General features: G+C 32.9%; 1 protein-coding gene across 4 annotated transcripts in view; it reads right to left on the minus strand.

Moving 5' to 3' along the window:
• Window positions 1–602: 602 nt before the first annotated feature.
• Window positions 603–13,097, minus strand: part of CDK17 (cyclin dependent kinase 17) — a 97,687-nt gene continuing 85,192 nt past the window's right edge. For all 4 annotated transcript variants that reach the window (XM_004464131.4, XM_058308569.1, XM_012527422.3 and 1 more), the window contains 7 exons: window positions 9,841–9,961; window positions 8,362–8,459; window positions 7,735–7,840; window positions 5,762–5,804; window positions 4,669–4,759; window positions 2,830–2,907; window positions 603–2,303 (listed from right to left, as the gene is read on the minus strand). In XM_004464131.4, coding sequence (XP_004464188.1) covers window positions 2,266–2,303; window positions 2,830–2,907; window positions 4,669–4,759; window positions 5,762–5,804; window positions 7,735–7,840; window positions 8,362–8,459; window positions 9,841–9,961 — 575 coding nt within the window. In that variant the 3' untranslated portion in view covers window positions 603–2,265. The remainder of the gene's footprint in view (window positions 2,304–2,829; window positions 2,908–4,668; window positions 4,760–5,761; window positions 5,805–7,734; window positions 7,841–8,361; window positions 8,460–9,840; window positions 9,962–13,097) is intronic.

Here is a 13,097-nt window from a genome sequence, read left to right on the forward strand (position 1 = left end):
AGTCCTAAGCTGCTAAAGCACTAAACAGAATGCAGGCACTTCTGAACATCTAGAATGACACAATGTGTGTTACCACTATGACTTAGAAACCTTGTCAGTTTGAGATGAATCCTAAGTGTTCAAGGATCAAAATATCTGAATTTAAATTTTCTTTACTACAAAATTTTCAGGACCTGAATGGTGCTTACAAGTGTCAAGAACCCCTTGTTTGTGTACTAAATTCCTTAATAAGATAAAGAAGCATCCCTGGGATTTCCTAGGAAGCAGAATTTTTATATCTACTGAATATATTTTTTTACTTTCATATGCAAGAATCAAACTTATGGATAAACGTATGTCAAATTTGCAACACAACAATATGTTATATATACATATCCTAATGTATATATGATAAATAACCTGATACTTTATAATTAAAGAGTGCTATCCTATAAAATCACAGCAGAGATTACTGAACAAATGGCCATCACAAATATAAATCTGATATTCTACTGGCACAATGAAACTTCATTATCTTAAGAATGAGACCCATAACAAGAAAATGATTCCATTCTGCACAGCCTTCTTCCCCAAGAAAGAACTGTGACTCAAGAAAACCACAATTTAGCAACATGGAGATTTTGTTATTATAAATTTCAAAACAAAATGGAAGAATTTCCACATAATATTTATAACCTTCAAAGTACAATATTAATACATATCTGTCAGTTAGAAATAACAGCAGTTTGTTAGGCTACAGGGTTTAACATAAAACCAATTTACAAATGTGAAAAGCAGTAGTGGTCCAATATTCACCATTACACATGAATCTGTTTCTTCCAGAAAATTTTTTTTAAAAAATTAGAATTTCAGTACATGAAATATTAAAACAACCCCAAACATGCCACAATCACTATTCACAAATAAAGTTAAAATGAAATATACAAAAATTCACTTAATACTGTTAAATAACAATAAACTACAAGAATTCCTGAAGGGAAATGGTAGGACCCCTGAATGTTTTACAGTGAATGTCAGGGAAAAAAAATTAAGTTATGACTATTTTCATGATATTTAAGCCAAAAATTTACATGACCATTTCAAAATATACCAGTTAAGATTTATAGTTTAGAAGATGCACTAAACAAATAGTCTTTAAAAGTGAACACAAATCTTAAAACACTGTTACCAACACCAAAGTGTGTTTATGATGCCCAAAGAGATCCATAATCAAACTGCAATATTTACTATCTCTGGTAAAGAGGTAATACCTATAGTAATCCTTTAAAACAATCCTCTAAGTTCTCATTTCTTTCATTTGAAGTTCCTAATGGCTCATTACAAAGACATATTATAATTTTCCACTGATTCCAAATGAATGTTAAAACATACACAGCACCCAAATGAAAGGTAAATTGTTTCCCAATGAAGTATTCTTTTTAATAAAAGAAATGTAATTAAAACAAACAAAAGCAAGACCTTTCATGTTGACTGGACTTGTATGGTTTAATTTTAACTGAATTAAAGCACAATGTAAAATTAGGCAAGTATATTACTATACATATATCCAGTAATATGCAATAGATAAAAATAAATTATTTGGGTATTTTAACTTACTGGTGTCTAATGTAGGGATCCCCAAAATGTCAGGTATTCACAACTTCTGCATCACATGCTTTCCCAAACATAATGTGCTTATCAATCTCTGAGCTACTCTATTTGCCAATGTTCAATAAGAAATTACATTATCATGAACTTAAGTGTTCAAGATGGCTCATTTATTTTACTGTTAAGCAAAGCTAAATTTACATTCCAGGAAACACTGCAGTTTAATTTTAAAAACAAACAAAAATGCAGCAGTAAAACAATTCGTGAGGAGAAACAGATGCATTCACATATAGTAAAGCCACTGCAACTTCAGGCATTCAACTGTTGTGTTAAATAAACAGACAGTAGTTATTTAGCAGCAATGATTCCGCAATAAATAATGCACTGTGTTTCTCAGTCCTGCACAAAAACTGCAGCTACAGTTACATCAACAGCTGTTACCTACTGGCTCTACTGGCAGAGGAAACCTTAAAACCGACTGTACAAAAAAATTGTCACACTGTGACAACAAATATAAAAACAATCTGTAGGTCTGAAATAAAAAGACTCCACTGTGAAGAGGACAGTGTAGACAAACGGAGATTCCAAGTCCACCAAAAGAAATAATTGCCTTCAGATTTGAGTCCTTGATTGATAAGAAAGGCTGGGGGGGCTGGGCTTGAAATCATGTTATCAGACTTAAAAGAGCATGCTCTGTCTTCTGTTCTTCCCATGTCCTAAAATATAAAGTCATTTTATGAGGCAGTTCAAGGTTCAGTTTTATCCCACATACAGTATTTGGTGACTCTAGGAAGCTAATGTTCCCACCAAAAGCTAATATTCCACAGTAAGCGTGATCAGCACTGTCTTAAGTGACCCTTTTGTTGATGGGGTCAGTCTATAGCTTCTATGCTTCGAAGTGATGAACCTGATGACTAGGGAAGCACAAGATGTGTCTTCTGCCTCAGGTACCAGGGATGGTGTGTTCAGTGATCAAGCCAGGTCACTTGCAAAAGGTTTCTGTGCCATCTGCAGCTTTCAGGATCCCTGACTTGACTGAGTCAGATTTCTCTCTGAAGATTTACTGAGCTGCCCACATCATACAGAAAAGTGAGTACGTGCAATGCTAAACATAGACAGTTGCGGAATGCACTGTACATTGGTTTTTACATCAATAATTTTACCAACCAACTTATAAACCAAAAACTTGGTTCCAGTAAAAAATTCATGATCGACACGTGAAATGGTTTATGACAAACACACCTGTCTCTGGATAAGAAGAATTTCGAAAACCAGGGTCCTTTTGCAACTGAATCTCTTTCAAACTGAATATTGATACACCTGAAATATATAGACAAATATTATCAGGTTAAGGTCTAAAATTATTTTAAAAAATACAATCCAACTATAGGCAATATTTTTAAAAAGTATATACTGATTCAGCATTAAACATTTATACTACCATTTACATGCCTGAAGCCCCTGCTTAAATATTACCCTTATGTGCCAATGTTTTGAGAAGAAAATCAAACAAAGTTTTCCTTTAGAACCTAACTTCCCTCATCTCTGCTTTAAAACATGCTGCAAGTGTGTGTTTCTCTAAGGAGAATATGATAGATTGCATTATGAACCACCCCCCACAAAAAAAAAAACATGTTCTTAATCCACATTCCTGTGGGTGTGAACCCATCATATATAGGATCTTTTAAAGATGTTATCTTTATTTAAGGAGTGCATTTAAGAAGGATGGGCCTTAATCCCGATTACTGGAGTCCTTTATAAGCAGAAGAAATTCCATATAGTCAGTCACAAAAGGCCATGGGGAGGAGCCAGAAGCCAGAAGTAGGAAGTGAACTGAACCCGGAGAAAGGAGAGGACATCACCATGTGACAGAAGGCAGGGAAACAAAGCCAAGGAATCCCAAAGATCATCAGCAGCTAGCACCAGAATATTACAGACTTTGGAGAGAAAACACTGTCGGGCTGACACCTCATTTTAGTCTTCTCCTAGCCTCAAAACTATAAGCTAAAAATTCCTGTTGGTTAAGCCAAACCATTGTGTGGTATCTGTCATAGTACCCTGGAAATCTAGGAGAATATACTATGTCTGTTCTAGAACTGACTGGGGGTAAGAGATAAAAATGTAATCAAATGTACTACTCAGTTCTTACTCTCTATTCTTTATCTCTGCCTCCTTATAATAACATGAAGGTATTATGATAACAGACCCTCAAAATAAAAATCTTCAGGCTTTTCGAGAGAAACAGGAATAGGTTTGTACAATAACTGCCTACCTCAAACTATTATCATATGTAATTCATCTCTCATTTCCAATCTGTCTCAGAAAGGTAGACTTTCATTTAAATATATCCAGTAACTTCTAGTTGAAAAGTCTGAAGGATTTTTCATTCCAGTTAGCTTTGTCACCAACTGCTACATAAATCTTGATGAGTTAGTAATGCCCAGTAAATGGGATGGGAAATTAATGAAAGCTTTCAGCAGCTCAGTTCCCAAATATTTTCCTAATTCCCCATTAACCTTACCCTTGTTTTTCAAGTAAAATACTGAGGTAATAAAAAAGGAATATCATGAGTAAAAGCAAACAATTACCTTAGGCATGGGAAATTTGCTATTTTAGTGACTCTGACAATATGTTAACCACTATCATGGATAGTAAAGTCAGACCACGATACAGGAAAATGATTCTTACATCTTAAGAAGGAAATCTACTTCCACAAGAAAACAATCTTATGATTTGGTTGTGCTTTATTATATTTTGAAATTCAATTTTAGCAACTCTGAATCAAAGGTAGATAGGGCCTGATGACAATGTCTATCAACAGATGACATTTTCCAGCTGAATTCCAGTAAGATGAATGACCCATTCCAAAGTCCTAGTGATTTCTTACAGAGTAGTGGCAATGTGCTCAGTGTTAATAAGGAATAAATTAAAACACAAATAAAGCACATACTTAATGCAATTCTGATCTAATTTAGGCTTAAAAACCAAAAACTATTTCTTCCTAAACCCCTAATCCACTCCATTTCCTAACTCTGGACAAATGATCATGAGGGGGAAAAAGCACTTTAAAATTTCTCTTACTTTCAGGTAAAGCATGTATTCTTGGTCCCAGACTTCGAAAGTATACATGTTTCATGGCCTCTTCTGCTGAAACCCTTTTCTTAGATTCATACTGTGAAAAAGCAAAGAACTGCTTCATTAAATTTTTCTCTAATTAGTGTAAAGAGGAAAAAAAGGGCAAATTTGCATTCAGTATGACATTGTTTTTTTATATATATATATATATATATAAAATTTATGTTGTTTAGTTAATGTAATGACTATTTTTCAAGCACCAATTTGTAGTACTCCAGATATTCTCCAATTTCAGTTGATGCTGAGATAAAGTAAACTGGATCTCAGTTCCAAATTTCCAAGTTAAGGTTGGATCTTTACAAAAAGTTTGGGTTCCCTGTATCTTCTGAAGTGATGAAAAATTAAAATGCCTGAACTTTGGTGTGAAACTAATGGAAATATACCCCATAGCTTTATGGCAGACCTTATTAATTACCTAACCAATTTCCAGTTACCTCTTTTCCCTTGATGAAAGAACCTGGATTTGTTCAAGGTGTCAACACTTCCACCTTCAATAGATGGATCGTGTATGGCTGTTCTAAGTCTAAGCTCATTATGACAGTCCTGCTTCTCCAATTGCCAGCTTCTCTTAGAACTAATGCTCTGCCCAAGGAGACTTAGGGAAGGGTTTCTGGAAGAGCTTTTGCTTTCCATATAAAAGAAGAATAATGTGGTTGGCATCTGACCGTATTCTCCCTTTTCTTCCTGCTTTGAAAAAATATATGAATGATACTTGGAGGCTCAGCAGCCTGTAAGGCAGTAAGTACAAGAAAAAGGCAGAGAACACAAACTGCAGAGGACATGGCCTTGACATAGTTTCCCAATGCCAGATGACTACACCTCAGACTGTTCGAGGTCACAATAAACATAAAGAGCAACTATGATATTTTTTAACCTAAGGACTTGTCTTGAAAATACTAGATATTACCATAAATAATCTTAAATCATTATCACAGGAAATACAGGAGAGGTATTTTTGATCCCATTTTACAGATGAGGCAACTGAGGGTTAGAGAAATCAGCTACCTATTGAACAATTACAAAATAAGATGCAACTTACCTGAAGAAATTTCGTTATCAACTCAATTCCTTCAGAATCTAATCTAGAAACAACAAAACACATGACAATTTATTCTCTTTTATCTTAACTGATAGAAGACTTTGAGATAAAACTGTTTTCTAAGTATTGTAATCTACTGAATTTAAGTGCTCTAACATAGCCACGTATTGCCTTCAAATAAGACTCAGATGTTTCATTCTTTAAGACTTCTCTTGCTACTTGTTTAAGAAGAAACCATAATTAATGGGGCTTCAATTCAAATTTTTAATATTCAAGAGGAAAACTGCATTAAAACTATAGAAATTTAAAAAAAATCACCATTCTGTCTGAAAAGAATCTCTTTTATATTGAAGTTTAAATAAATTCAATTTTCAGATTGTCCCACTGAAGGCAAGAGTAGAGAGGAATTATTTTCCTATTATATAGGTGAAAACACAGAAATAAGTGACTGCAAAATATATCACCATGGTTCAGGATAAACAGAGATTTAAGTCATTCAACAAATTTTTAGACTTTAGACTGTAGTATACCTATCAGTGGGTACTGAAAGGTAGAAAGTTCAGTTTAAATATGCTACAATAACTTCATAAAACTTAATTAATAAGGGTTACAATACCAATGACACAGCCAATAAAGAGAATTCAGTGGAGAAACTAACAAAATAGGAAGTATTTTATCCCATTTTATAAAATGGGATAATCTCTGGATCAGAAATCACACCTTCTGTCTTAAGTGCCTTTCACTGACAAATGCAGTTAGGAATAAGAAATATTTTCCCTGAAAGTGCTTGGTAAGTACAGTGGATACTGCATCCTAGACATTCTCCAGACTCTTCTAATCCTCTGTTGTTTTGCCATTCTGGCACGTATCCAGAGCTCCCTGGGCTCAGACAAGTTAGTACCTAAAGTCATGGAGAATGTGCTTCAAAGAAGAGTTTTCAACCTTCTACAATGAACATTACAAACAGCAACCAATATATAAACGACAAAAACAGGATTGATACTACTTGGGAGAGACACCCAAAAAAGCCCAGCATGTATTTTTCTTCCTAAGAAAGTTTAGTTACAATGATATCAGTTTCTATGGTAACAATAAGGACATCAATTCATAAAAATACATTAAAAATATTTTTGGTGTCAGAACTGTTTTGTTCTACCCTAGCTTGAGAATAAACGGAAGCAGAGCAAGTATGTTATGTTGTAAGCAATGTGAATGCCTTTTGATTAAAACAGAAGATGGCCTTATTTGGTACCTTAGTATCTTTTTCACTTTTTTATTTTTTTTAGAGGAAAGACAGAAATGTAGTCAAAGGGGTTAGCTATTCTATGTTACTTAGTGAAAATGTAATACATTCCAAAAGTAGAAATGTTCTGATTCTAATTTAATGGGAGTCTTTAGATTGATCTGGGGTAGGCTTCAGAAGAAACTAAATAATTTTCAACATTCAGAATATTATATTTTGCTGAGGGGTCAGAAAGAGGTTATAATTTTCAAATATAAATTATGTCATTAATATTGATATAAGTACTGATTGGTCATCATCTCATGACAGGGTCTAGATTTTCCTTAAACCACATTTTTAAGTTTTTGTAAGCAAACAGAATAATTCTGTAAAAAGTAAGATGAAAATTGCATCATGGTCACAGTAGTATTGAAGAAGGCATCAATCAATGTCTTCTTTATGGGAAAAGGAACTATTTATGTAAACTCTGGAATTCTAATATGTAAATTCCATATTTTATTTATAACTCAATTATATTTACATACTCTGGTGATTCCTGATCACTGAATTAAAAAATAAATCTGACAAAGGAAGAAATTTTAATTAAATTAGCATACTTAAGAATTGTGTGTATGTTATATATTGTTTCCTCAATCCTTACTGCGGTTAAAGCTTTAAGAAATTGAAAAGAATCAAGTAGATTTCCCCTTTCACTTAAAAAAAAGAAAAAAAAAAAAATATATATATATACCTAGGTGCATGGTTAATTAGAGGCTGTGGTTTATATTTTGGAAAGTTATAGTTCTTGAACTCATCATTTGAAGAAACTCCTGGCCAAGTCTCCTGAGATGGAGTTCCTGAATTTAAAAAAACAAACAAACATATATGAAAGTTTAAATGCATACATATAAATTATATACATATGAGACAGAAGTATTAAGAAAGTGCCTTAGAGAGCAATTTACACTTACTAGATATTTAACTGTATTTCAACTGAAATCAAAGTGGTGAAAATACTAAACATATATGGAATTTTTTTTTTTTGGACTATACAATAAAGCCATAAAAATGATGATGCCTGGCCCTCTATGTAGTTAACACCTAAACTAAAAATATTTCCTAAAAATATGCTAAAGGTCAAGTTTCAAGAGCATTTCTTTTTTCTGTTCTTTCATAAAATCTTTATTGCAAAAGTAGATCTCAATAAATGAAGTTACCTGGAAAGGTCTATCTTTATAATAATCAAGCTAACTATAAATTTTTATAAATAATAGCTATTTAAGTTAGTCTCAGAATAAAAATTTTAAATAAATTTTTTAGAGATAAAGACTGATCAACTATTGGTACAAGATCACTGGGAAAAGATTTCTTCTGTTACCTAGCAGTCGGAAAATTAGGTGTAGTTCATCTTCTACAGTTGATCCTGGAAATAGAGGTCTTCCAGAAGCCATTTCAAAGAAAATGCAGCCAACACCCCTTTAAAATATACCAGAAAAAAAAACCCACAGTGAGTAAACCATTAAACACTATGAAGGATCAGAACCTTTTCCTTAAGATTGGCATTTCATACTCATCTACTTAAAAACTTCCTGCAGAGATTTTTCAGATCCAACTCAACGAATCTGTATTTTCCCTATTTGTCTCAACTTCCATATTTTTATCCAGTTTTTCTACTTAAAATGTTCATTCTCTTCTTCATGATCCTTGAAGAATACTACTAATAATAGCTAATTAATGAATGAAAGCTTACTATGCACTAGGAACTTTTAAGTGCCTTAATCACTACCTTATTGAATTCTTATATAAGCTATACTGTGGATCATGGCTTGGAGAAAGGAAAACCAATGAAAGAGATTGTTACGGGAATCTAGGAGATACAGTGCCCTGAACTAAGGTAGTAGGCAACAGGGATGGAGAGAAGCAAATGATTTAAGAGTTTTTACATAGGAAGCAGGGTTAGATAGGGAGGTAGGGATATGGGTGTTTAAGGGAAGAGAAAGGGACAAAGGTTCAGTGAACAGATACTGTCTTTTAGGAACTGTGTGAATACACATAAATTTAAGATATAGTCCTTCCATTAAAGGGTTCACAATCTAGCATGTGTTTGTATTAACACAATTTACTTTTTACATATTAAAATAAAAAAGATTTTATATAATTATTCAAGACAACAACAGAAGGAAGTATGACTTATCACTAAACAAAGAATACAGACAATAAATGCAAATTCAGAGAATTACTTCCTGAGGCTAAGGTATGTTTAGGAAAGGATTTATGAAGAGCTGTTTTGAAGGTTACTAGGCACAGGTCACCATCAGAGAAGCAAAGCAGGCATTCCAGAAGAGTGGACTGGTGTGGATCTAAGAGCAAAGGTGGGAAAGTCCAGGTTATTTCTGAGGGACACTGTAGCCTGTTTGGCTAAAAGAATATTTGTATAGAGAATAGTCTGAAATGCGTTGGAAAAGGTGTTTAGGAACATCTTATGGAGCTCAAAAGTACCACATTGAGGAACTGTCCCTTATTCAGTAAGTAATGAATGAGGAGGAAACAACAGCGTCTGAGTGGAATGTCATGATCAAAGGGGTGTGTGAGAAAGATGGCTACCAATATTTTGATTACTGTTTTTACATCAATTTATAGCAGGCAGATTTTGTGAATATTAAATGATGCTAAAAATGGTAATTTTGTTTTAAATTACTATGTACCAGACACTCTTTTAAATGCTTTATATGTATTTGGTCATTTAGTCTTAACATTATCTATAGACAAGCCTCATATTAGAGTAGTTAAATATCTATTAGTATGCCCCGCATTAACAGTTCTAAATAAAATGGCAATAGTATCTGCTTATATTTACCACATGTCAATCTGTGTTGAGTACTCTGAGGAACCAAGGAGCACATCGGGTGGCCGGTACCATAGCGTAACAACTTCATTTGAGTAGGTCTTTGTGGGAACTGACTTGGCTCTGGCTAGTCCTTCATAGGCAAAAGAAAATAAAGATTTAAAAACAGCTATAATGGATTTCACAGCCCAATCCTCACCAAAAGTTCAGACAAGGGGATGTTTGAGATTGCTCCTATACAGCTTTAGAAAAAAAAATTAATTCATTTAAAAAAATAATAAATCTGTTACAGGTTAGCATAAACAACATTTTTAATGAAAGAAATTACAAATATATATACTTTAAAGTTTCCGGATTCAACAAAATTGTTTCCATGAACATTTTTTTGAGTGCCCATAGTCTTGAGCCAGCAAATTCTTAAATAATTAAACTAAATAATAATCCTACAACCAGAGGCTATGCTTACTTTTATGCATGTGAATGTACCTGGTAAATACATTCTTATTAAAGTAAATAAGACATTTTCCTTTTCTCCATGAATCATGATGCTAATTAGAATAAGATGGACCTCACTTTTCCTGATATTAACTGTTGTACACAATGTAAGACATGTGCCATTCCTTTGCCATTGTAATGTGGAATTCACTTACTATCCAAAAAAAAGGTATTAGAATTAACTTAATCGTAAGCCACTGGCATTAGAGAGTTGTTTTAACTACCTCTAAGCCTTCAATTCCTAATCACCTGGGGAAGGAGCAATTTTAAAAGATGGCCCAAGTAAGACAATTTTATAAATTTAATATATATCTTTTGTTGAATAAAAAAGAATAATTCATTTTTAGGCTGAGATTTCTGCTATATATATCTCTGAATAAAATATTAGTCATAAAGGATAATTTAATACTTTATTAAACTGGATAAAGTCACACAAATAATATCAGGAATTTAAAGAAACAGGCAGGGCTCACACTATTTTAGTTCAGTATTATGCCAAAGGGTGTAAAACTGACACAATGGTAATGCTATTTTGTTTAATTGCCATTTTTACTCTACCATCCCAACTTGGTGAAATAAGCCCAACAAATTATTTTCCTACTATTTTTGGTAGGTAGCAAGATGGGGCAATATTCTAATCTCCTCCTGATATTAATCATGGGTTATATGGGGCAAAAGACAGTCATAAACTAGTTCTCCTCCAGCCTATAGAATCAAGGCTAGTTACAGTTTCTTCATATCCTTACTCTTCTGTTATGAAGTACAGTGCTTGTTCAAACAGATTGCTGACTCATAATTAGAATTTCAGTATTGGCATGAAACAAAAAACAATAATCTCTCTCAAATCAAATTAATTGTGAGGTAACATTATTGCATAAGCCACTTTCTATTACTAATGAAAATGTCTACCTATATTAGTGCTTCCTCCACCTCTGAATTTAAAGTACTCAGAGCACTCCCTGATAAAAGTAGACTTTTGATGGCCCTTGCCATATATTTTGCATTTCCAATAGCCACACAAGGTTTCTCTATCACAGCCATTCATTTTGGGCTTAAGGAATAAGGAGCAGTAAAAAGGAATTTGGCACAAAAAGACAGAATGAAAGAGGGAGATAGAGTAACAATTGTAAGGGAAACAAACAATATAAACTTATGCTGGAGAAGAAACTGTATAATCCATGTAAGCATATGCAAATAACTTGTTTAAAAACATGTAGCCCACCCATTTCCTTTTTAAGGGAGAAAATATAAATAGCAACCTTACCTTTCAAACAAATCACATAGTGTTAAATGAGCAAAAACATAAGAATTTCCAGAACAAACTTATCTTCATTAACAGTGAATTTTCAATCTGTTGCTAAGAAATACATGCCACTCATTTTATTAAATTGAATTAAAAAACTCCAAAAGTAAAATTACCATGATCATTTACAGAAAACTAATAAATGATAAAAGTGGAAAACTGCTAAAGCATGGGCTTTTAAAAACGAAGTTCTATTAGAGTATTAAAATTCTTAAGAGTGTGGAACATAAAAATTCAAAGCTTCCATGCAAAGTTATTCAATAAAGAAGTAGTTTACTATTCTTTGGCACACTTCCAATAACATTAAAAAATAAAATCTTTTGGATCTTATTCCATATGGACAAAAAATTTTAATTTTCCTATAAGAAAAGAGAACTTGTAAGTTCATTTTACTTCCTAATTTCTTAAAATCTTCTTAGCTAAAGGGATACAGATAAAGAGCTACCAATTAAATGACTGGGCATATAGATATAGTCATGGTACAAGCATATTAAGGGAATCCCTTTCAGTACTGGCTTCTTAATTTGGTCTCGGGGCCCTTTGCTTCTGTTTATGTGGATTATATTTATTGATATTTAGCATATTAGAAATTAAACCTGAAATTGAAATACATTTAAAATACTCATTCAAAACATCATCCATTACATGCTAACATTAATAACGTATTTTATGAGAAATACTTTTTCCAAAACAAAAATTAGTGTTTTACATTCTTGCAAAACTCTTCATTGTCTAGCTTAACAAAGACAGTTGGAAGTCTCACATCTGCTGCAGTCAGTCTAATGTATTGCTTTGGTTGGAGTATATGGGGGAAAAAAATCACCCTCCAAGATATAAATTGTAATGAGGAAAAGCAAAATTTTAAAATGCTTTTCTGATAATTGTTGATACTCTTTCTTCATTGACACATCACAACTTGAAAAGAATTAGTTTCTTAACGGTGACCTACGTGAAACTTATCAATGAATTTTTCATACTGTTACATTAAAACCCAATAGTCTATCTTGCACTTAAATGGATATTTTATCTATGCATGATTTTATAATATAATACACTGGTCATTTGGAAAATACTATATCCCTGAGTTATGCTGATGTCCTAAATATTTTCACATTTCCTCAGAATATAAAAAAAAATCACATTTGCTAAGACTGATCTCATCAGAAAAGTCTTTGAGTCCTGGGAAACTATCAAGCTCAAAGTGGGAGATTCATATTTCCAAAATCAAAATTTTGCTTGAAAACTATAAACTTTTACTATTGGCAAGAAAAACTTTCAGTTGTTTCCCAGAAATGAAAGGCTTATTTCATTTTTATGAAAACAGCTGTCAAATACCCAATTCTTAGAAACTATAGTTTGTTGGTCATTTTTTAAACTATTTTGAAATAATTTCAAACTCAAAGAAAAGATGCAAAAATAACACGAACCCCATGTAGAGAATTCCAACATACTCCCACTCACCCCCAGATAC

Source organism: Dasypus novemcinctus, chromosome 12 (assembly GCF_030445035.2).
Source record: "Dasypus novemcinctus isolate mDasNov1 chromosome 12, mDasNov1.1.hap2, whole genome shotgun sequence".
In the NCBI taxonomy this organism is placed as follows: domain Eukaryota; kingdom Metazoa; phylum Chordata; class Mammalia; order Cingulata; family Dasypodidae; genus Dasypus; species Dasypus novemcinctus.